Below are 26,314 nucleotides of genomic sequence, written 5' to 3' on the forward strand. Positions count from 1 at the left end.
ATCTTCATCCGCATAGGTACTGAAAGATAGAATGCAGGTAATTTTACTATTATTCCTAACTAGCTGAGTTATTACATTGGTAAAAATTACATAGTGAGATTACATATGCACAGGTAATGAAAAGGAAAGAATTAATAATACATACAAAATATTCCCCAGCAGATTAGATGGTAAAGATTCAGAGCAAAAAAGCCATGAAGATTGGAAGAGCCAAGGTTCAATTGTTGGTGTGTTCAGTTATTGCTGAGCTTTTCCAATGACCCCATAGGCATACTTCTCAGGAGGTGACGGCAATCAGCAACAGGAACTCTAACTTATCTTCCACTCCCAAGCTCAGGGGAGCTAAAGCAAATTGGATCACTCCTGACTTAATCAGCTGGTTCAGCACCAACCTAACACTTTCTGGTTTCTATTGTTTAGTCACAGATTTGTTTTATCAGCTACTCAAAGAAGCAGGCACAAGCACCTTGAGTAGAGAACAATAAATGTGATTGCAAGCAGATAGGAATTAGGCAAGTTGAAAACTACAAATTAATTCCTGTTTTCATACTTTCACTGAAAAATAGTGGCAGCTTAAATGTGAAACCACTTATGTACAAATGCAAATTAGGTATAGGAGTAGGCCACTCAGCCCCTTAAGCCTGTCCCACTGTTTAATAAGATAGTGTAACTCCATGGGTGTTGCTGTCTCCCCTTGGTAACCTTTCAGCCTCGTGTGTCAAGAATCTATTTATCTTAGTCTTAAAAAAATTCAAAGACCCTGCTTCCAATATCCTTTGAGAAAGAGTTCCACAGACTCAAAAAGTTGTTTTATCTCGTTTCTGTCTTAAATGGGCAACCCCTTATTTTTAAACAATGGCACCAGTTCTAAATTCTCCCACAAGAGGAAACATACTCTCCCTGACAAAAAACTTAATTACTTTGTTCATTTCCATCAAGTCCATTCTCATTCTTCTACCTGCAAGCATCTACCTTCCCCATAAGACAACCTAGCCAATCAAGTTAGTCTGGAAAACCTTCTCTGAACTACTTCCAAAGTATTCACATGCTTCTTTAATGAGAAGATCAATATTGTATATAATACTTTAGACGTGGTCTCACCAATGCCCGATAAAATTGAAGCCAACCTGCCCCCACTGCACAACAATTTCCTCTGGTAATAAAGGATCATGGCCGGACCCTGAGAAACGACATTGATGATGAAGTTAACAATCATCTTAAATGCACCATAAGAGCCTTTGGTCAAATAAGGAAAAAGGGTGTTTGAAGATGCGTGAATGGAACAGAGGTAGTTTTGAATGACAAATCTACAGAGGACAGAGGTTAGAGTGAGGGATATCATTCCCAAAACGATATGATTAATCAAGTTTGAAGATAACAAAAACATTAAATGAGATTTCAGCAGATGAGATGAACAGAAATGGAAATAGCTCATGCTGTGGTCAAATTTTACACTAATTTTGTACAGATGCCAGAGAGAAGGACTGAGTGTTTGCTTGGAAGAGGAGTTTGCAGTGAGGCCCAAAAACAATGGATTTATTCTTCTCAATATTTTGTGACAATTTATTCTCAATCAGTAATTTAAATACGAGGAATTTCACATTTGTCAAGATCAATGAACTTGTTAAAATTCTGTTTTTGGATGATGTTGTTCTGGATAAGAAATGGGAGTGGACCAAGAATATACCCTTGGGAGATACCACAGGCAGAGGTAGAGAAGTTATTGCAGGTAATTCTTTGGCTATAACTGAACAGATAATAGTTGAACTAGGCAAGTGCAGTTGTAGTTACACCTAGCTGAATGACAATATAGAGGCAAAATCCATACTTGGGGAACACCACCCCTCTCCCAAGTAGAATCTACCAGTTCACTGGATGGTTATTAGAATAGTTATATTTGAAGGAGTTCTTAAATATTTCTTCAACTATTTGAGGACTCCAAGTAAGCCCTGGTTGACTGTGTTTCAGAATTTTAACTTCCAAATATTTAGCCAAATCTCATTGCATACCCTGGGAATAAAGAATTTGTTTCAGTTACAGATTTATTTTGTAATGCCATTTTGAATTTGAGTAGAGTTGCACTGCCAAACAAGTAAAACTGGAATAAACAAATAATGCCATGCCTTAAAGTTATCACAGCTTGGAGTATTAGAAAATAATAATTTGCTACTGCTGCACTAAACCATAATAATAAATAACAAAAAGAGAAATGCCGGAAGAACTCTGCCAGTCAAGTAGCATCTAGGAAAAGAGAAACCAGCTGTTGTTTCAGGTCAGGGACCCTTCCTCAGAACTGACCTGAAACATTACCTGGTTTCTCTTTCCACGGATGCTGCTTGACTGCCTGAGTTCTTCCAGCATTTCTGTTTTTGCTTCAGATTCCAACATCTGCAGTTTAATTGTTTTCCATAATAATAAATATCCTCAATTACAATCTTTATTATTCTCAGTGTTTATAGAAGCTACCTAGCCAGACTTTGCAGGCTTCAAATTTACTCAGATTTTTTTGAAAAAAACTAGTCATATTGATAACTTTAAAAATGGGACATGCAGAAAGCAAACTTAAATAATCATATAGTTCAAACATATTTATGCATTTTTAAATTCACCCTTTCCTACCACATCCAATTAAAAAGTTGAATGGAACCCTTTCTGATGCACTGACACAGACTTAGTAAGACTTAGGAATGTGAAGTGACTGTAGTATTGGTGACACTGCAATTCTATATTCTAGTCACATTATGACATCAGAGAAATTAGCAATTTCAGTTTCCTCATACTCCTACCAGCTTTGTAAAAGTAATTAATCCACAAAATACAAATACATACAATGTACACAATATATTTTATGCAATTAGCCCTGTTCTTTTACTTTAGTTACAACTACACCTCAGATCTGCTCACATTTAAATTCTCCATTTGTAAACTCTGGTGTAAGGGCTGAGAAATGTGATTAGTTCTGGGATTCCATGTTGATTGTTGAATCTTCATCCCAGAGTAAAACATGACTACTAGTTAATATTATACTGAAATCAATTTGAGGAAATACTTATCTCTGGTTTGGGAACGGAAGGAAACTCGCAAGAGATTAATATTGTTCTTCTAACTGGGCTAAAAATAGCCAAATGCAAAAATTTATAACATGGGTCTTAAAATGAATCAATGCCTTTTATTCCAGCCTGAGCAGAACTTAATCAAGAATACCACTTGACAGGGACAGCATTGAAAAGGCCGCCTGTGAGGACCGTATTTTACTTACAGTCTCTGAAAGTTCTTATTTTGGCACATAATACATCAGCCACCAACACCAGCTGACAATGAAAGGAGAAAAAGATAGCAAAGCAAATAGAAAGGGGCAAAAAGTGAAGTGAAGCATGATACAAACCAACAAAGAGGATGGGATAAAATAGCAGTGATCTTTAGAATTTTGAATTCACAATTTTGATTTGCATCAGCAGTTTTATAAATCAAGCAAGGTATTATTATCCTGGCAAAATAATTTAGTATCCTTTAGACAAATTCTATAGCAAGTGTAGATTTATAAAATATATTCACCAACTTAACAGCAGAACAGAATTTTAATGAATCAATGTGTGACATGATAATACTAATTCTCAGAAGAAGAGTGAACAACAAAATAGACATGCAGAGACGGTATTGTCTGACTTACCAAGTGCAATGCTAGGAGAGACCAGAAAATACTCAGGGGGCGGGGGTGCAGGGGAGATAAAAATCTAAACAATTTTAATTGAAATTTAGCTCCTCCCTCTGCACCCATCTAAGAAAACACTCATTTTTATTATAATAGCTGGCTTTAGCTATTCTTTTGGACAAGGATCAGATTTCTGAACGAAAGTGATTTTGTTTTAAACTCCTTAAATGCCTTCACAAAATTAACAAAGGGAATACCAGACTAAATCTTTATCATTTTCTCACACGTGTTTTATTTGTTTCATCTTTGATTTGTTTCATCTTCTTTGATCTTATTGTTTTTAATTTGATTGTCGTTATTGTGCTTGTTTTTGTTTTGGGCGGACCAGCTGTTCCTTGATTTTTTAATTGTTTCTGCTGTAGATGGAAGTAAACAATATACTATTCTCATGGGCTTGGGTTTTACCAATTCCCACAATTCACTAGTCTACATCAAAATTAGACATTTTTATCTTTATTTGTAAATCAACAATGCTAGTACTTGGCAAAGACAGAACATAAATCCAGTTAAGATCTATTTAAAAACAATGCAATTACTGAACCCAATGCTCATGAATGGACAAACTACTGGAGGACTCATTTCTTCCAACCTCACCACCCAACAGCAATCATGCATATGCAATCAAAAAGACGTCCATGTAAGTGAGCTTTAAATAGTTTTTTTTCTAATTTATAAGAAAAGAAGGCAGATAAATGTAATCTAAGTATTTTTTTTAGATAGCATTTGTAAAGTTACAGGTCCTATTCGTAAAATTACAGTTCTTGTTCTTAAAATTGGCATCATTTTTGAATATCAGTATTTAACAATACAATCTGCTTTTAATATATCACTATCATCATTACCTGTTCCTTATATATGAACATTTGCTCTTTGTAACATAAACCTCTTTTGTACCATGCAAATCAAGAAATCACTGATATCATTGCAAGTTAATCTCATTCTACACATTGCAGGAATTTCCACTCCTCCCCCACAGCAGTCTTTTCATCTGTATTTAAGCCTTTATCTGGGATGTTTGTGAACCAATTCATGAGAAAAATAGTGATAGTTGGTTCACTATTTTATTGATCTATCTGATAAGTTCAATGGAAATGTTTAAATACTGAAAACAATCATTCTTTTTTATCACATTTCTGTATTTACTGATATAAGTGTCGTCTGGAACATTGAAAGTTCCTGAAAATATGTAACTGTACAGTGTTTCAAGTGACACATAAGCCAAGTTAGATACAAAATCAAAATGTTGAAAACAATCTGTAAAGCTTAAATAGAGAATGTTTAATCGGAATTAAAACAGTTCAGGGGAACAGTTATTTATACCGAAATACCTAAACATTGATACATACACAGCAAACAAAATGAATACATTTACTACTAAACAGTAATGAGATACTCCAACCTGATTCATGGGATTAAGCAGAACTTTACCACAGTACTAAACTTTCAATTCAGTGATCCAATACAGGTAAATGACATAACTTCCATGCATGTCCCCAGCTTGGTAAGGTGATAAACAGCATCACTTGGAAAGTCCTAATTGAATCCTATTGTTATTGATGTTGGTCAGATGAAGATCTTATTGATGTGAAACCCTCTGTATAGATCAGCCTGCTCACAGTCAGTTACGGGAAAGACATATGCTCAGACCCTCCTCTCTTAATAATTATGCATAAAAAGCACGTTAAGTTATACCCAATAGCATTAAGGATGTGTGTCTTCCTTCGAAGGGCAACAAGTTTAAATTTCCCTGCACACCCCTTGTTACAGGCTTCAATTGCACGTGAAAAGTGGACAATTGGCAAAGTATTAGAGCAAAACAACAAAACCATTCCCCCAAAAGAACATTTTCAGGAAAGAGACAAAAAAATTAAGAGGATTTTTTTTTCAAAAGATGATGTCAATCTGGCCAGATTTTAAAAGAGGATGTGCCTGAAACTGCGAAAAACTGTAATTGGTAACTGGCTTCCACAATAGATAAACAAAATAGCAAATATACTTTGACTTGTGCTGCATTATTCATTATACACCTGTGACAACATTCAAAACTCGTAAAAACGTGACTAACAATTTCAACTTTATCTAAGCACGTCCCATTCACAGTAATAAACTTGAAAATAATCCAACCCAACAATATTTCTTTCATTCCTGTGAGCTAAATCCTTTAAACTGCTATATTGAAGTCTTTCCTACCTTTACTTTAGAGGTTCACTCATTGGCAGTATTATGCAGTGTGTTTCTCAGCCTGCAGTCCATCACATCTGTGAGCTGTAGCAAGGAAAGCAGACACAGACAAGCAGGTACACCAAGACTGCTGCCAGTTATGCTGACGGAGCATGAATGAGTCACAGAACAGTCAGCAGGAAGAACAATGAGAAGCTCTGAAATCTAATACACTACAAAAGGAAGAGGAGGAGAGATATCATCAATGGGCCTGTGGGACAGCTACACCCACAGTAAACCACAGAAAGAAGGGAAGAATGACCAGGAGCAAAGTCAAAAAGGGACATTTTAAAAATAGTACAATTATTTGCATCCACTTCAATACCAAACTTTATTTCAAATTTTGTGATAACAAACCACTAGCCACTTCCTCAATATACACATCTAGCAGGTAAATCACTTGCCCTATATAATTGATGGTTTAGTCAGTGTTAGCCAAGGGATTACAACTGAACTCAGTAAAAGATTAAGGAGTCAGAAAGCACAAGTCCACTCCTGAGTGCAATCCAATGAGACATGTTGAGAAATAATCATTAAAATAATACCAGGAAAAGAAGCAGCAGAATAAAACCTAGTAATAATATTACCAAAAGACATCAATATTATGTTACTGGGTTAGTGGTTGTGATTCACAGTAGCTATCTTTCATAAAACCACAGCAATAATCATGTAGGTTATGAATTGGCAGCTCAAGAAGCAGCACATCCAAATGAAAGAGTTACACAAGTTTTGTGATTACATGACTGAACATGTTATAAATTCCAGATTACTTCAAGCTATACAAGCCTATCAATGCAACAAGTAATGAAACAGACAAAATTTTAAGCCCTTTCTTTTATTTGCCCAAAAGAAAAATAACCTTGCAAATTCTGGAAATGTTTGATGGAATTGCTGTTAGATTAGGTTGAAACAAGATTTTGCCCCATAGGTTTGAAATCATGGTCCTGGGCAAGCTTTCTGCATTGAGGCTAACTGCGTATTCTGAATAGGCTTCTGTTTTCCTGCCCATAGTTCAGTGCAGGAAAACAGCAGACAAGCATTTCAGCTTTAGTAAAGGAAGATCAGGGAACAAAATTTGTCCATTTGTTTATTTTCCCACACGACTGAATAAATATTTAACCTCTCATTCTTACATCAGCCTTTCAGTTATAATCCCTCTCTTTCAAACACCATCTTAAATCTGCCTTTTCCCTATACTCACTTCCAGTTATGCTCCCAAATATTGGATATGCAGTATGGTTCTTTAGCTTTGTTATAACTTGCCAAAATGGTCATTCAACAACTGCAAATCTAATAGATTATTTTGATGTTATTGTCATGCTCACATTTTCAAGGAGTGATTGAAAAGTGATGGCATGGGGAACTTATTTTTCTATAGCCAGGACAGCCTTAGAAATTAAGGTTTGTCTAAAAGATAACATCCTTGACAGTACATTACTCAGTACTATAACCCTGACAAAAGGGCATATCCTCAGTATGCAGAGCTACTGAGGCACTGCCCTATGAACAATGCAGCTATACCAAGATATGGCCCCTTCTGCAGTGCAGTGCTCTCTCAATACTGCCTTCCTACAGTATTGAGTTCTCACTTGAAAGAGCCTCAAATGGTGCAACACTCCCAAAGTATTTCTTCTCCAACAGTGCAGAACTCCCACAGTACAGCCTTTTAATAATCCTGCATGTCCTCAGCATTATTGGAGAAGTCATCAAATAGATGAGTCATTAAACTGACGTACCACATGCTCTCTCAAGTGAATGCAAAAGGTCCCAAAATGCCATTTCACAGAAGACCACAGAAGTTATCCCTGTGTCCAAGCCAATCTCAATGCTGCTTCTGGGAAAATGCTATGGATAAATTCAGTGTTATTTTTCCTACAATGCAGCAATACCTACACTTTGAAAATATTTCACCAACCACAGAACATAAATTCAAGTTCTTTCTTTCTTACTGTCTATGTATTATTGTTTTATTTGATCATCAAATTTCTGAATGGTCCATGAACCCATGAACATGACCTCTTTATTCCGATTTTTGCACTATTTATTTTTGTAATTTATTAGTAATTTTATATCTTTGCACTGAGCTGCTGCTGCAAAACAACAAATTTTACATCATAAGTCAGTGATAATAAATCAGATTCTGACAGATCTTAAAATGGTCAAGTTCTAATTACTTTTTACCAATCTGCCAGTGTCAACTTTTTGCAGGATGCTGACCCAATTCAGTCTGCAGTCCTTGCAACCGTAAATGCTGTCATTTGGAAATGGAAGGTATAGGGCAAGAACAGGTGCTGCCCACAATACAGTGGGAAAAAACACTGACCGCTAGCTGATCCAAGTGCCTATTCTAAATGTTTATGAGTGTTGCAGACATTCAAAAACATTTAGAAACACACAAAAACTATTAAATATTTGTAAAAGTTGCATAAAAACTAAAATACTTAAAGAAGGGCAAGTATTTAGTTAAAGTCAATTGTGTCATAAACCTGTAAATTACCAAAATACTTGCCTTTGTTCCATGCAGCTCTTCCTCTCCATTCAAATAAACAGAAAGATTATTCTTGGATCAGATCTGACCCCCTTCTGAGTGCTTAGGGAATTGCCACAACTTCATACTCCATCCATGAACTCCATGAGGAGTCCAACATCAGAGTACAATCAAAAATAGCTCAAAAAGAATGGCCAGCAAGTTTAGGGTTTCTGCGTTTACACATGGAGATACAGGAATCATAAACTTTTGAGCACATTGGCAAGAAATTGGCGGCATTTCCCTGCAAAATTCAGGCCATTATTTTTCCTTCTGTCCAATCCCCTGCTCACAGAAAACTTAAGTGGCTATCAATACAGACTTCCAGGCTTATTTAAATAAGGAGAACTGACAAATTCATTGGATCAGTACATATTACACAGAACGATTGTAAGGAAGTGCAAGTTTAACTTTTTATATCAACAAAAATGCCATTGGACACATAAGTGCTGCTGATACATAATATATCAATGGTTATGAAGAGAAAAAAATGGATTACAATATATGCCTAAATACTGGAACAACTTTCACCCTTTAAGCATTGATCATCCATTAAACACGTTTTGCATCTCTTTAGAGGTGTATATTTTGTTGAAGTCTCACTCCACTGAAAAATTGGGCCAGGCATTTCCTGACACAATTCACTCTAAAATAGGTTTCTTTTGTCTCGGATGCAACTTGTTTCAATTAGTAAACAACTGAAATTACTAACAATAGTTCACAGACCCTTCATTCTTTGAGACCAATGATGTCATTGATCATACAGCTCAATGCACAAAGGCTGTGACAGTTTACTATCTGCGTAGATCAGGTTTTAAGATTCTTGATGGGGAGCAAACTATGATAACAATTTCCAAAAGCAAAAATATCCCAATTTTGTGATACTTTGGTGAATTTGGATTTGGTATTATACACACTTATGAACTGCACCAAAAGTGTCTGGTCTGATTTCCAAACAAGATTTGATTTATTTCTGAGAAGTGTACACTGCAAACAATGTCAATATTTATTGTCCACCCATATTTTCTTGAGCGTACAGTGATAATCCACCTTCTTGTACCATTTTGATACAATTGAGTAAATTACTAATCTACTTTAGAGGGTGGTTAATTAAGAGTTAATCATGTGGTGTGACATTTTGTAAAGGACACATCTGGTAAAAGTGGCAGGTTTCCTGCCCTAAAAGACATTTTTGAATCGTTTAAGTTTATACAACAATCTAGACACTTTACAACCACCTTTACTGATACCAGATTTTTAAGTTGAATTTCAATTCAGTTTTGAAGTCACCTACTTTGGATTATTAGTCTAGGGACTGGGATCATTAACATAGTAATATAACCACCACGTTAATATACTCACTTTATAATTGAGTGGGAAATAAAAGGAGGGAGAATTGGATTAAGAACCAATACAATTATTAATCATTCTATAATTATCCTAACATATACTGACTGGACTGTACTGTGGGGGATGGAGACTTGGGCCCTAAATGAGGAAAACGAAAAAAAAACAATTGTTGGAGGTTATTTTCTTTTTAAATCTGTTCTCACTGCTGCAGAAAAAGAAATAAAATGACCACATTGGTACATGGCTTTGTGCACTTACTAGCCAAGATATGTTAAAGAAACAATCCTTCAATCATTTTAATCCTGTGAAATATGCATTTTTGGATTGGAGAGAAAAAAAACTGTAAATGGAAGTTGTCAGACCAACCTATTCTTCATTAATTAAAGTCAGATTTTTTTTTGATGAAGACCAGTTCCATATTTGGACATCAGCCTGAATAACAGGACTGCAGGAAGTTCTTAACTGAGGATATGAATCACAGCATCACAGACTTGACACTTCCCGCAAATACTTTCAAGCTGTATTACAACCAGTGAATGTCATCAAGCCTTAGTCTGCAAAATATTACATCATATCCACTTTCTGTCATCTCACCAGCAAAAAAAAACAAAGTAATACTGGCATAGAAATTCTAATGCACCCTGGTAGGAACAGATTGTGGGGGGGGCGGGGGGGGGGGGGGTTGGAATTTTTGAGGGAGTGTGGAGGGGTGGTCGGTTCAGTTCAGAGATGGGAAGTAACTCATTTACCAAGCTGATGTCCCAGTCCATAGCTGTGCTGATAAAAAAAAGCATTCATGAGAATGCCCAATAATAGGTTCTCCTGCAATGCACTAATCAGAAATACTGCACAGAGAATGACAGGTGAAGAAAACAAGTGTGGCTGTCTGCATAGGAAGTGAATTTTTTCCATACAACAACTTGTTAAACATTTAGAAATTAAAGCATTATACTCAGTCGAATGAATGATGCAAGTGCTGCATCAGGACTAAATATGGTTTAATTTCAATCTATACCACTATTAATCGGGCTACTACATTAGTCTAAATGTTGATACAAGAAGATGTAATGCACACATTAGTTCAAATAAAACACAGTACTTGATCATATCCAAAGTAGGTTCCCAGCACTGGACTCCACAACCCAGGACCTCCTCAGGCACATTCCATTTAAGTAATGACAAAGCAGACACCATAAGCAACATTAAGGCACAATTTCGCATGAGACATCAGACCATTAGCATGTTGAACCCATGTAAAGCCCAGAAGATAAAATATAGACTATGTGGAATTCACAGCAAGTTCATGATTTTCCTTTGTATTTAGTTCTTTTTGATACTGAATCCGATAATGTACAAAAACCTTTTAACAAAGGATGCAATTTTAAGGCCAATATATTTCCAAGTAAAAGTCTGGGAGCAATTTACAATGTACATCAGCCTCCAATAAGATAATATAATAGCCTTATAACAGGGCAACACACATTTAAGCATCAGTTAGTAACAAGTGTCCTTCCTTTGTAGTAGACAGGAAATGCCATTGAAATTGAATATAAGAAATAGAGGCACAAGTAGACTTTTGGTCCCTCGTGCCTGGTCCACCATTCAGTAAGATGCTGGCTGATATTTTACCTCAGCGTCACTTTCCTGCACCATCCTCATATCCCTTGATCTTTTGTCTCAAAATCTATCCAAGTTTGTCTTGAATACACTCTGTGACTGGACCTCCACAAACTGGCTGGAGAATTTCAGAGATTTATTTTCTTCTGGGCAAATACATTTCTTTTCACCCACCTTGAATGGCTGATCCCTTATTTTGAAACTGTGACTCCTGGTTCTAGATACCCTGGGGAAATATCAATCTTGTTTTTATCATGTCAAGCTACAGGAGAATTTTGTACGTTTCAGTAAGGTTACCTCACATTCTGCTAAACTCTGGAGAGTAAAGCCCTGTCTGCTTAATCTCTCCTAGCATGACAAACTCACATCCAAAGATTCAATCTGAGAAATTGGCACTGTACTCCTTCTATCGCAAGTAGATCATTCCTCAGACAGGGAGACCAGACCTGTATGTAATATTCCAGATTCCAAATGACTATGGCCCAATATAAATGGAGCAAGATGTCTTTACCCTTATACTCAAATTCTCTTGCAATAAAGACCAACATGTTGTTTGCCTTCCTAATTGCTTGCTGCAATTCTGTTTCTGGATAATGCTGGAAAGAAATAGTTTTAACATTTCAAGTATAAAACCCTTCATCAGAACTGTGAAAGTGAGAACACGAGTTAGTTTTAATTGCAGAGAAGTGGGGACAGGATGGATAGGTTGAAGGGAATTTTGTGATACAGTGAGATCAGGGTTGCTGAAGCCTTTTACAGAGCCAGTTCATTGATAGATTAATGAGACAAAGACAGAAAAAGGAAAAAAAGGGACATGCAAGTTGAGAAATGCCAGAGTCCTGAACCAAAAGAAGGATGCCAGAAATGCCCAGATCAGGCAGATATTCCATCTCCTGTGGTTATATGGCGAAGTTCTGTGAGAAGGGGAGTGATTGGTGTAGACGGATAACATAATCTGGTGAGGTGGAAGGTGAGGACCAGGGCAACTCTATCCTTGCTCAGGCTAGGAGGAGAGGGGTGAGGGCAGAGATTGGGGAAATAGAAAAGATAAGATCAAGGATTCTATCAACTATGGTTGGGGGAAACCATGGTTAATGATAAAGGAAGATATCTTAGAGGCAATTGTGTGGAAAATCTCATCATCAGAACAGAGAGGATAAAAATAGAGGAAATGGGAATATAAAATAGTGCTTACTGGAGGCAGGGAGGAAGGTTATCAAGGTAGTTGTGGGAGTCTGTGAGCTTGTAATGGATGTTGTTCACTAACCTATTCCCTAAAATGAAGACAAAGATCCAGAAAGGGAAAGGGAGAGTCAGAAATGAACCATGTAAAGGAAAGAGCAGCATGGAAAATGGCAGCAAAACTAATGAATTTGTTGAGTTGGGAATGCAGGAAGCAACACTAATACAGTTGATAATGTTCCAGTTAAAAAAAAAGTTGAGGGAGGGGAGCTGAGTAGGACTTTAAAAAAAAGAAAGTGGACAAAAGGGCAGGTTTGGCTTGGGCCCATTTGAGTTTCCATTGTTACATCTTTGATCTGGAATAAATTATTCACTTCCAGCCAGGCAAATAACTGTTGGTGGAGGGAAACTGGTTGGAAGGAGAAAGCAGTGGATTCTTAGACCATCCTGGTCAAGGTGTGGAGGGTTGGTACATCCATGGTGAAAATGAGCTGGTTGGGATCAGGAAACTGCCAAAATTGCAGAGGGCATCTGAGTTGTCAAGGAGATCATTGATATAAGTGGTAAGGGACTGGACAAGGAGAGAACGAATGGAATTCAGGTGAGAAAAAAATATGTTTGGTAGGGAAAAGCAAGCTTTAAAAGGGTCTGTCCATATAGTCTCACTTGTGGATTTTAGGGAAAAGGTAGAAGTAGGTAGTGCAGGGTTGGAGTGCTGCAAGGCTGGAGGCCGTGGAGGGAAGATCTCCTGAGTAATGAGATCCATGATTACCTGGACCTCAATGGCCTGACCTTCACGATGGGGCCATGGCCCAGGAGGAGTTATGAAGATGCTTCTGAGAGCTGATATTTGGCCCTTCAAGATACGAGTCACCAAATCACAATAGCAACAGCCTGGAGGACCAGTTTGATTAAGGTATTGCACTTGATCTTTAGTGATTAGAATGCTGCAAGTTCAGAAAAGGATAGATTAGAGCATGTAAAGGGAGTGGAAAAATTGAGATAGTCAATGTCTCATTAGCTGATGATGATGAATAGATCTAGAGAGGGTAAGATGCCAGGACGGGCCCAGGTGGAGATGGGGAAAATAGTCATTAGGAATAAGACACTTTGTGCCTTTTAAACATACTGCAGAATTCTCTGTCTCATAGTTCAACCATGTTCATTGTTGCTTTTCTCTTTAACTGCTGGCACCAAAAGTAATTGTTACCTTGACAACCTTAAAGGTGTTCCCTCCATTTTCTTTACCCCTCTCTATCTCTGCAACTTAAAACCTGCTTGTTTTCTCACTTTCCAGTTCTAATGAAGACCCACTGACCTGAAGCATTGACTGCTTCTCCCTCCACAATTATTGCTTGACCAGCTGAATATTTCCAGCCTCCTTGTTGTTTCATCATGTTAATAAAATGCTCACCAGTGTTCGAAGAACATTCTCCTCACATTTCGCCAGTAGGTCCTTGCTTGAACGTATTGTCTGTGGTGCGATGTCCAGTCGATAGGTAGTAGTCTTTTCAGTCTCCTGTGCTCCATTATGGACTGGTCTGCCAATTGGCCTGTCCCCAATGGATGCAGCTGAAGAAATTCAGGATTAACAGGTTTAAGTCAAAGACATGAGTTTTAGAGAACATTCTCATATGACTTAGGTTAGCTTATGGAAGGTAGCTTATAAGTCCATGTTCAACAATACACAATCTGATAGTGCCAATGTGCAGAAACTCAACATTCATCATTGCTAACACTCTCCAAGTGGAATCAGAAGTTCATTACAAACTGGAGAGGCTTGAGCACATAAGCTTGGGCGATACTTCAAGTTCCCTGTTCTCCCTAAAGTTCTTGAATATGATGTAGTCTCCAAAATTCTTACCTTTTACCTTGGATTGGATACTACCAAACAAGTTTACACCCATGCCACAGTAACAAAATGAATCTTGAAGTTACTGAAATAGCATTCTACCAGATTATAGCAAAAGTAATTTTACTCTGATCTTACTTTGCAACCCATCTGACATGGTTAGTAATAATATCCACTTCCACTGTCATCCAATTGGATAGGACTGTACCCATCCAGTTCAATTTTTATTTATCAAGTCTTGAACAATTGTGGGTTCACTAGCTGCATTGACACTTGTATTACTGGCATCTCCCAAGAATCTATCCTCGGTTCCCTCCAATCTATATGCTGCCCCTCATAATTCAAAAGCACAGTCTGTTTTCGCACATTTGTTGACTATACCCGACACCATATCATCATTTCTCTTCACCCTTCTGTCCCTAAATTGGCAGACTGCTTATCTAGAGATGAATGAGCAGAATTTTCCGACAAAGTAGAGAACAAACCTATCACCTTTTATTATTCCTAAAGAAGTCCCCTGATTCTGTCCCACTAATGGACAAGAGTCTGAAATTAAATCAGACAATTTGAAACTAGTGAAATATGTAACCTGCAATAGGCTACGGACCATATATCCATGCCAATACCAAGATCATAAAGTTCCATCTCTGTACCATTGCTCGACTCTACTCTGCTTTAGTTCATTTCCTGCCTAAAGTCTCCTCCATGCCTCTGTTACTACTAGAGTTGACCACTCCAATGCCCATGTGATAGTCTCCCTTATTCCATATTCTGAAAACTAAACGTCATTCAAATGTATTACCATAGACCTGGTCCCATTCTCCAATCAATCCACTACTTCATGACTGGTGCTGGTTCCAAGTTAAGCAATGCTTTAATACTTAAGTCCTAAACTATTCCCACTTCCTCCACCCCCATCCCCGCCATGACTAACAAAAATGATTGCCATCCTTCACATTGCCATCCTTCCAGGCATGAGTTACCTGTTCATTTTCTCTGAATTTAATAACACCACCACTGCAGGCAGTGCCAAGGTCCTTAGCTCTGGAATTATCTTCCTAAACTTCTCTTTTAAGAACCCCTATAAAATCCATTTCACCTATTTCTTTGACCAAGCTTTAAGCAATCCTTCGTGATATCTCATTATGTGCATTAGCATCAACTTTTGAATGATAATTCTGTGCAGTCAGCCATTCCTAAAGAACTAAATCACAGACCAACACAAATGTAGGTAGCAATTCTGGGAAGCAGGCTTGGTTCGGTGTGTGATCTGACAATGTGGTCCAGTTAATCTTAGCTCAGATAGTGGCAAGGTGCTCAAATTGTCCTTTGCACTCCTCTCATTGGACGGGTGGGGGAGGGGGGGTGGTGAAATAATCAGCTGGAATTCTTTTACCCAACTCTACACTGTTAACCCCACTGAAAAAGTTCAGATGCATTTTTAAATCTCAGTCACATGTGCACTTCATACTTGAAATCTGTTTCTATATATAAAAAAGAGTTCTGGCAGTAGAAACTTCTGGTCATGTATTGGTTATAGCAAACAAAATGATTTTTTCAACTTTTTTTTTCTAACCTTGCATTACAAACTTAGGCTCTCTTATAGATCTATCACACATCATCTGCTGAAGAAATTGCAATGCAAAATGTAACTGCAGTCCAAGATGAAGAAAAAACTGTTACAATTTGTAGAACATTATCAGTAACCAGTCATTCTCATTTCAAGTACCTGGTTCCATTATGGAACTAAATGTGTGGGCAGAGAGCACATGTTTAGCACCTGCAACCAAAATCAAGATTCTCCCCTGACAAATCTACAGCTTCTTTTTGGTACAACGTTAATACAAGTTCATCTGAATACACTTATACATGAAGAATACAGACTGACCCACCTTCAATCTCCTGTTCACGGAGCTTACGCATAGCAGCTCTAATCAGTTTACGCTCCTCATATTCACCTGCACTTCGGAGCTGTTGAAATACATAAAACAAATGAGATTATAGGAATTTAATTAAAAACATGATGCTAATAACGCAAAGAAATATTTTTGAAGCAATGTTTCAAATGATCTTTATGGATAAATCCATAAGGTAGCCACTTAGTCATGGATCCAGCTGCCGAAGAACAACCCCGTCCCATCATGGGTCCCAAGGGGCCATCACATATCTCCCACCTTTGTGCAGATTTTTGGCTGGGGACTTCCAAGTATCACAACCCCACCTCCGTCACCAATCCACATTGCCACAGCACTTTTGGATCTGATGGAAACCTGCACTTGTCATGTTTAGCGTGGGGACTCCAGTGTGCTTTCCTGCAATACATTCTTGGTAACTTGTGGCCAGATTTAGTGGCATGGTAGACTATGACAATTGCGGCCACCTTCCCAATATAACCTTATTCTGCCTTTGCAGTCACAGCCTTCCTATGTCTGTTCCACCATTAAGGACTTTTTGGATCATTCACTGTTTGGAACCTCTCCCTTACCTCATCGCCATGGAAGGCTCCATCAGGAGCATAAGCTCCAGAAGACATCGCTCTTGGGGTCAATGGAATATTCAAGCCTCTCCATCACCACAAGGCAATGAAAAATGGAGAGGATAAGTCAATAAAGCTCCAACAATTCTCAAGATGTTCAACACAAGGAAAATTCTAAATTTAACTGCTGCACCATCAACCTCGTCAAAACACTCTCTCTACCAATGGCATACAGTGGCTACAGCATGTACCATCTACAAAATGCACTGCAATTCCCCAAGCTACTCTGACAGCACCTCCCAAATCTGTAATGTCTGTCACCGAGAAGGACAAGGGCATGGGAATACCAAAGCCTGCAGATCACAGACCATTCTGACTTGGAAATATCCTTCACCATCACTTGGTTTAAATCAACATTTTGGTAGTCTCTGATAACCAACTCAACAAGCCATAAAAAATACTTTGGCTACCAGAGCAGATCATTTTCTAGCTCTAGCCTCATACCCTTTGATTCCCTTAATGTCCAGAAAAATATTGATCACAGTTCTTAATATAGATTACAGACAAGCTTCCTCAACTATTTCAGGGTAGAGAGTCACATGGAGGACAAGTAAACTCCACACAAACACCAGAGGTCAGGACTAAACCCAGGTCTCTACTGCTGTGAGGCAGTAGCTCTAACCTTTTGGCAATTTATGTAAATTTCCAGGGGCTAGTGGGAAAAAAATTATGGTCCTATTACAGATCAGCATGAAATAAGCAATGCACAAGGAATCTCCTGGGCTGAATTAGTAGTCTTATTTTAGCAAAGTTTTCCAATACTTCATCTTGCTGTTCAAAACTTCATAACCTTTGGTGACAGCAAAACTCTTTTCTGAAATTAAAAGAGTAAAATAGATATCAAGATAAATACAAAACTTTTCTTTTCCCCCAATGCTTCATTAAATTCATGAAAAAAAACTGAGCCTACAAGGTCAAAAGTCACTTAGATGGGACAATTTGGCTCACTGTCTCAGAGTGTGGAAACTGGAATAGGTTTCTGGTCTAGTGATTCCTAATTTGTTCCAAAAACTGAAACATATAGAAACAACAATGCTGCTAATCTCAAATAAATGTTGTAATTCAATGGCAGGTCAGTTAGCCTCAAAAGATTAATAGCTCAAATCAAGCAAGGTTCTTTATCAGAAATTTATAAACTTGGCTCAGAATTTTTTTAATTCAACCATTCTTCACAAATCTGCCAAAATACTTTTGCTTTCTTATACAACTCCAACTGCAGACTACAAAATTATTTCTGAGCACAAACACATTGTATTAAATCATAATAAGGAAATTTGACTCAGTCCAAGCTAAAACATCTGATCTGAGCTTTTACAACTATCCTCAAAAACTTTACACTAGGAATGGGATTGGGGTAGGGATCTGAATTGAAAATGAGCTTTCTGATATCTTGCTGGAATGTGCACAGAAATTGAGACTTGAGTCAGGAAGGAATCCCTTAAACAAATACAATGCATGTTCTCTGGTGGGCATCAGTCGAACCATTTGTAATTTTAAGTTGCACTTGAAGAGAAAAGGGAAAATAATCAGAGTGATGCCTTGTTATCACAATTTAGTTCCAAGAGGGATGAACCTCCAAAAAGAAAGCTTTAAAGAAAGCTTCTAGACTCATACAGCCCAACTTATCCATGGCAACCATCAAGTACCCATCTATTCTAATCCCATTTTCCAGCATTTGGCCTATAGGTTTTTATGCCTTGGCAAGTCAAATTCCCATCTGAATACTTCTAAAATGTTGTGAAAGTCTCTGCCTCCCACACCTCTTCAGGCAGTGCATTCCAGATTCCAACCACCTTCTGAGTGAAAAAAATTCTTCCTCGGATTCCATCTAAACCCCCTACCCCTCATCTTACACCTATGCCCTCTGGTTTTAGATACTTCGGTTAGAGGGAAAAGTTTCTTACCATCTATCCTACCCTATGCCCCCTCATAAAATAAGTATGCTTCAATCCAGTCCCCCCTCAGCCTCATCTGTTCCAGTGAAAATAAAGCCAGCCTGTATGATCTCTCCTCGTAACTGAAACCTTCTATCTCACACAATATTCTGGTAAACCTCCTCTGCACCCTCTCCAGTGCAATCACATCCTTCCCACAGCATGGCTACCAGAACTGCACACAGTACTTTAACTTGGCTTAACCGATGTTTTACATAGTAGTACCATAACCTCCCTGTTCTTGTATTCTATGCCCCAGCTAATGAAGACTAGTATTCTGTAAGCTTACTTGACAACCTTATCTACCTGCACAACCATCATCAGGGGATCCTTGGACTTGTACACTAAGGCCCCTCCATTCTTCAAGACTCCCTTGGGCCCTAGCATTCACCATCTATGTCCCAGCCTTATTAGTCCTCCCCAAATGCATCACCTCACACCTATATGGATTAAATTCCATTGCCATTGTTCTGCCCACTTACCAACTCATCAACATTGTTCTGTAGCCTAAGAGTACCCAAGAGCACCAACAACACCACCTGTTTCTCTTTCCACAAATGTTGCCTGAGCTGCTATTTTCTGTTTTTATTTCAAAACTTAAATGGTCCTCTTCTAAATCTTATGATATTTAATTAATTTCAAAGTTTTCTCTACAGCAGAGGTTTTCAACCTGTGGTCCGTGGACCCTGGGGGTCCGTGGCAGGTTGCCAGGGGGTCCACGAGCAAGCCAAGAAAAAAAATGGAAAAGCGACCTGTTACAAGGACGTAGCTTACTTGCTTGCTCCAGTTTTCCACTATTCAGAAAATTGGCCATATCTATTCTATCTGTTATAGGTGACAATCTTAGAGACTTAGACGGTGTTCCCTTCAGGTAAGCTGCCGCTTAATATTCAATTTGTGTAGTCAGAGTAGTCAGTAGTGTTCACTACTCACTACTATTCTGTTGTGCACTATAGTGTTAGCGAGACTGAGTGACGTTGTTGGTGTTCCTTAATAATATTGCTTACTTACTGTGCATTTACGCCACAGTGACGTCACTGTTAAACGAAAAGTGCGCAAGCGCGTAAATTTTAGATTAGTTTTGATAATTTTGTTTATCAGTAATAGTAATTAAACTGTCCAGCGTGTATTGCTGAGTATGGAGAAATTCCTGAAGAGAAAAGCTGACCAGAAACTGGAAGATTCTGATGACGAAGGGGATAAGGGTGACCGAAAGAGAAAACAACGCAAGTACGATCCAGAATACATTTCATATGGCTTCATCGCAGTGGGGACAAATGCGGACCAACCTCTCTGTGTTGTGTGTTTGCAAACACTGTCCAACACTGCAATGAAACCAGTGAAATTGAAGCACTATTTAACAACAGTGCATCTAGATATTGCCAGTAAACCGAAGGAATATTTTGAGCAGCAAAAGGAGCTGTACCTCAAGCAGAAAGGCAAAATGACAGCCTGCACTACTTCGTGCATCACATTTGGTAGCATTACAAATAGCACATTCCAGAAAGCCTCACACAATTGGAGAAGAGCTTATACTGCCTGCAGCAGTAGGTATGTGCAAAATTGTGCTGGGAAAAGAATCCAGTCAAAAACTGAAAGCCATTCCACTGTCTGATAACACAGTAAGCAGAAGAATTGGCGATATGGCGGAAGATATACAGAGCCAGCTGATAGCACGTCTTCAGCAAGTCAGATTTGCGATTCAGCTCGATGAAAGTACTGATGTTGCTAGTGCTGCGCAGTTGTTGGTTTATGTTCGATATTGCTGGGAAGGAGATGCTTTGGAAGACTTGTTGTTTTGCAAGGCGCTCCCAGGGCGTACAACCGGCGAAGAACTTTTCCGTGTGCTTGACACTTTTTTTGTACAATTGGCATTGGCGAGGACACAATGTATTGGAGTATGCACAGATGGTGCTGCTGCAACGATGGGACGGAAGTCGGGTCTAGTCGCACGAGTGAAACAAGTAGCTCCACATGTAGCAGCAACTCACCACATGATTCACCGTGAGGCTTTGGCTGCAAAGGATATGGATGAAAATCTCGCGGATGTGTTTTCCACGTGCATTAAAATTGTTAACTTTATCAAAGCCAGGCCACTCAATCATCATTTGTTTGAAAACATATGCCGTGAAATGGAAGCCGAGCATAAGCATTTGTTGCTACATACAGAAGTCAGATGGCTGTCATGAGGCCGCATTGTGCAGCGTGTATATGAATTGCGAGATGAACTGCTCATTAAATGAGCATAACAGATCATTGGCACAGTTCTTGACAGATGAGACGTGGGTTGCCAGATTAGTTTATCTTGCAGATATTTTCAACATTTTGAACAGCTTAAGTCTATCATTGCAAGGACCTGGCTCAAATGTTCTGAAAACACATGACAAGATCAATGCCTTCCAGAAAAAACTCCGTATCTGGAATGGAAGATGCGAGCAAGGCATCTATGATATGTTTCCGTTGCTGGCTGACTTTCTGACAGTGAACGAGACTAAGACAGAGGCCATCGCGAGCACTGTTTAGAACTATATTCAACAGCTGTTACATTATTTCCATGAGTATTTCGGCGACGATGACACGAGCATGTTTGATTGGATTCGAAATCCGTTTGAATGCATGCTGACTGATTTAACTGGACGTGAACAAGAAGAATTGGCTGAACAGTCTTTGCGCTTGCAGTTCAACCAAATGTCACTGTTGTCGTTCTGGATAGCATGTTCCCAGGTATATCCACTGCTGTCCGGCAAAGCCGTCAATGTTCTGTTACCATTTGCAACCATGTACTTGTGCGAAATAGCATTTTCTGCAGTCACTGCTATGAAAACCAAATACAGATCAAGACTGAATATTGAGGATGACGTACATGTATGTTTGTCGCACATACCACCACGTTTGGACAAACTCTGCAGTGCAAAACAGGCACAACCTTCACATTGAACTGAACACTGAAAGACACCGCTGGTAATTATCGGTGATTGAAATAGTTGAAAACCACTGCTCTACAGTACCCTAAAAGGCAAACAGTTATTAATTAAGCCTACAACTTTTCTAATTAGCAATAACCTGACCACAGATTCATAGACCACAGCTGACGAGAATGTGTGGAGAATAAAAAAAAGGGATTAATGCAAATGGGTGGTTGATGGTTGGTGTGGACTTGGTGGGCCAAATGGCCTCTTTATCAGCTGCATCCCTCTATGACTCTAGATTCATTATTCCACTGATAAGAATTTATAAGGTCAAGTTTCAAGTGTTTTCTTAACAGTGCCAAAGAGTTTCCTTACGTGGGTAGATATTACTGCCCCACCGACACAAGCAACCAAAAAAAAGGACCACATTGACTTTCTCCTGTCATTTTAGAGGACCAGAATTGTTCCATTTCTACACTCAAAAAATACTTTTTTTTGTTTATTGTGAAATAGATTTATCAGTTTGCTCGGAAAACCATATTTGCCAGTAAAAATAAGCCAAAATAAATTTCAGTGCTTGTAACTACAGACAAAAGACAAATTCAAACCAAAAAAGGTGAAATTTGAGTGAACATTCAGCTTTCTAGAAAAGAAAAACACATGTTGGAACAAATACAGATCCTTTACAAATCTCAAGGACAATCTAATAATAGTTGTCAATCTTTGAATTGTATGCATTCTCCCCCACAGGGAAATAATAAACTAGTTTTAACATTTCTGGAGAAGCCACTTACTAAGCACACAGATGAAAACATCATGGCTTTGTACATTAATGGTACCACATGGGGTTTTCTGCTATTGCATTAAGTAAACATTAGATACTGCCCATGTAGGGTCCCTCGTGCTCTGATCTTGCTCCTGCAAGTCATGCCTCATGACCCTCCATTCCAGGTTTGCATGCTCCTCTTTTTCCAGCACTAACTTCTGGAAGCGATTTCAAGGATTCTTCAGCATACAGCACCCTGCAACCAAATCTCCACATCTAGTCGATAAATACTGCAGGGTACTCCAGACTGATGCAGGCAACAGAGTTTCATCCTTGAGACAATGGCAGTTTCTACCACGCTTCCATTATTTTGATGGCTTGCATATTATCAGCACTCAGATCCTGTAGTTCAAGTTTAAACCAGTATGAGAAGTCACAGAAGAAATAGACAAATCTTGTCCCACAGGATTCATCACTGGGCAGTGTTGGCCACCAAAAATGTCCAACAGGGTACACTCCCATAGGATGGAGTCATCATGGAATTGACCATCAAGAACGTTATCCCACAATTGACAAGTAGCAGTATATTAAAGATGGCTGTTGATGAAACCTACCAAGTTATTAATGGGTGACCTTATGGGTATGAGTACAGTAAACAGCTCCCTGAACGTGCAATGTTGGCAAATCAGTGCCGAGATACCAACTTATCGTCATCGAAATAAAAAAAAAGAAATAACTCCTTCGGGAGCAGAGAGCCTGATATCCTCCCTGATACTGAAATGAGTAGCAAATTGTGAATAATAGAATAAATCTGCTATTAATGGCTACATCGATCCAATGGCCAAGAAATTGAGATTACCATCACCTTGGCCTCCACAGAAGTGGTAGCCCAAGCATATAACCATGGCCAAAGGTCACACATTTCTAGTGACTGCTCAAGAAAGTTTGAGCCTCCAAAAGTATTGTTCATCAGACAGGTTTATGTATGATGTGGGAGTAGACTTTTTTCAGGTTGGCATAGCTTCTCCCCCTTCCCACATTTCCCAAAACCCTCTGGATGGCCTGCCCTAGCTATCCCAAAGCTCCCAGTAATGGAATGCTGCCAGCAAAGTCAACATTGAAGCACCCATTGAATGAGAAGTTCAGCTGAATTAAACAGATTTTCCAATGTCAGAGTGTCCCTTTAAATAGTGAAAAATCCTAGTATGTATTTATAACATAATTATTTCAATTTTTTTATCTCAGTGTGGAGAAAATGGCATCTCAGGCACTGGGACTTGCTTGTATTGTGAGTATAGGCACCAATTTATTGTAGTCATAAAGGGCTCCCATTGACTTGGTCCATTTCTTTGAGTTCTACTGAGTGCATTTCACTCCTGTTATTGTATGGAGCTTTGATCTCCGATTTATGTACAATTTATGCACCTTGTATATGATACATTAGGTATGTGCCTGATCCTGATAAAATATCAGGCTAATATTGGATCTTGACCAGAAATGCCCGACTCAGATTTGTGATTTCACCTAGAATCTAGATAACGTGCACTGCAATATCAATTTTAAATCATATTGTTCTTGTTTTTTTAAACAATACATGTTTTAATTTTCTCAGCAACTGGAGAAATTAGCATAATAGTGTAGAGGATGAATTCATGGAGTGTGTAAAGGGGATGTTTTCCAAATCAGTATTTCGATGAACCAACAAGGGAATCACATTATTTTAGATGTGATATTGTGCAATGATTGAATGGTGGAGCAGACTCAATGGGTTGAATGGCCTAATTATGCTCCTATATCTTATGATCTCTCTATCACTGGCCTCTTCCTTTCCCTCCTATTTTAGTTGCTCCATGATTGGCAGCCCTACTTTCACTAAAATTGTAAGCTCCAAAATTCCCTCCCTAATTTTTTTTTGTTTCTGTACTTCTTTCTTCTAGAATGCCTTAAAATGTACCTCACTGACTGATTTTGCTCATTTGCCCATTTTATTGGGGATGAGGTAGGTGAAATTACTTGTAATAGCCTTCTTGGTAAAGCATAGATACCTCAAGCATTGCTTCTCTGTGAAGTTGAAGTTTAAATGGTGCTCCTCAAAACTGCCTCCTGTTTAGTATGGCTCTATTCCCCTCTTTCCTCCCAGTTATTCCATATCTCTTCAGTCTTTTTCAGTACTCTCCATTATCCTCCACACAGAATTCCAACAAATTTGCTTTGAAGGCAGAATGAAAGCAGTCCAACAGCAACAAATGTCTGCACAACAGAGGATGCAGGTGAGATTTATGAGGATGTTGCCAGGACTAGAAAACTGTTGCTATGAATGATCAGATAAGCCAGGATTATTTTCTTTAGAAAAGAAGATGAAAAGAGACATAACTCAAATGTATTAAATCATAGGGGGCCTGGAGAGAGTAAATAGAAAGGACCCATTTCCCTTAGATGGGCATGGAGGGGGTGGGGGAGCAAACCAATCAGGCATTTATTGAAATTAGTTAATGTAAAAATTGTCAGGGGGGGGGGGGCGGTGAGACAAGAAAAGCTTTCTCATCCGAAGGGTATGAGAGTCTGAAATTCATTGCCTGAAACAATGAATGATGCAGAAAGCCTCAGCATGTTCAGAAAGTGCCTGGATGTACTTTAAGAATCGTGGGTAGCGAAATATCATTCCTCTGTACAGAAATTTTCCATATATTCATCTTTCTACTATATGAAGTTGTAGTTAATTTTTAATGCAGAACAGAATAGATTTTTAAAAGGCTCTGAATTAAACCAGCACCTGAAAATAAACCAGCAATTATCTTGCATAGAATGCTTGAACTCTTTAAAAAGTACTTCCTGCAAATCTTTATCTGTTGGGTTCATAATTTGCAGGACTAGTTTATCCCATGGTAAATTAGGCACTTACATAAAACAATTTATTCAAAATAGTCCTGCAACAAGTGTACATTTTATTGAAATTATACAAGAAGCATTCTCAATGCACCTAGCACATGAATAATTCAGAATCTAATTCTGAGGTGGGATGACAATGGCTGGTAAATAGAAATGTCACAATGGTGGAATACGGAATGTCTTAAATAGGGTACTTGAGCAACAACATCCACTTTCTAAAGCTCCTGTTTAAAATCATTAATTAATCTGTTTTTGCCACGCACGAAGAGTATATGATTTGCTGCCCTACTCAGAGAAGTAAACACTGGGAGATACCTCCCTCTTTAGGCAAAGTATGGAAAAGCACTCAAAATAATCTTTGGCCATTTTAAATATACAATAAGCAGGTATAGGCAATTCAGTCCCTTGCTTCTGTTCCACCATTCAATAAGATTATGACTGATCTTGTACTTCATTTCCTGCACTAACCCTATATCCTTTGATTCCATTAATATCTGAAAACATATTGACTTCTGTCTTGAATATACTGAATGACTGATGCTTCAGAGCCCCCAAGGTAGTGAATTCCAAATATTCATTACCCTTAGGTGAAGGGAATCCTTCTTGGTCCTGAATGGCCAACTCTTTGTGTGCCCTGGTTTTAAGCACTAGAGCCAGGGGAAAAAATCAATTCAGGATCCATCTGATCAATGAGATCACTTCTCATTCTTCTATCCTCAAGAGAATAGGCCCAGCCTGTTCATTCCCACTTGAACAACAAACCCGCATCTCAGGAATCAATCTGATGAACCTTCAAATGCACTCCCTCTGGTTGCAAGTA

The 26,314-nt window shown here is 38.5% G+C and overlaps 1 protein-coding gene across 5 annotated transcripts in view; it reads right to left on the reverse strand.

Annotated features, from left to right (window-relative positions):
* Positions 1-26,314, reverse strand: part of smtnb (smoothelin b) — a 223,446-nt gene that overhangs the window by 113,353 nt on the left and 83,779 nt on the right. For 4 of the 5 annotated variants that reach the window (XM_052032118.1, XM_052032117.1, XM_052032116.1 and 1 more), the window contains exons 4-5: positions 16,353-16,431; positions 14,023-14,180 (exon numbers count right to left, since the gene is read on the reverse strand). In XM_052032118.1, the coding sequence (XP_051888078.1) occupies positions 14,023-14,180; positions 16,353-16,431 (237 nt within the window). Of the gene's footprint in view, positions 1-5,140; positions 5,256-14,022; positions 14,181-16,352; positions 16,432-26,314 lie in introns of those variants that run through there. The other variant, XM_052032119.1, reaches the window with a different exon arrangement.

This window comes from Pristis pectinata, chromosome 17, assembly GCF_009764475.1.
Source record: "Pristis pectinata isolate sPriPec2 chromosome 17, sPriPec2.1.pri, whole genome shotgun sequence".
In the NCBI taxonomy this organism is placed as follows: Eukaryota; Metazoa; Chordata; class Chondrichthyes; order Rhinopristiformes; family Pristidae; genus Pristis; species Pristis pectinata.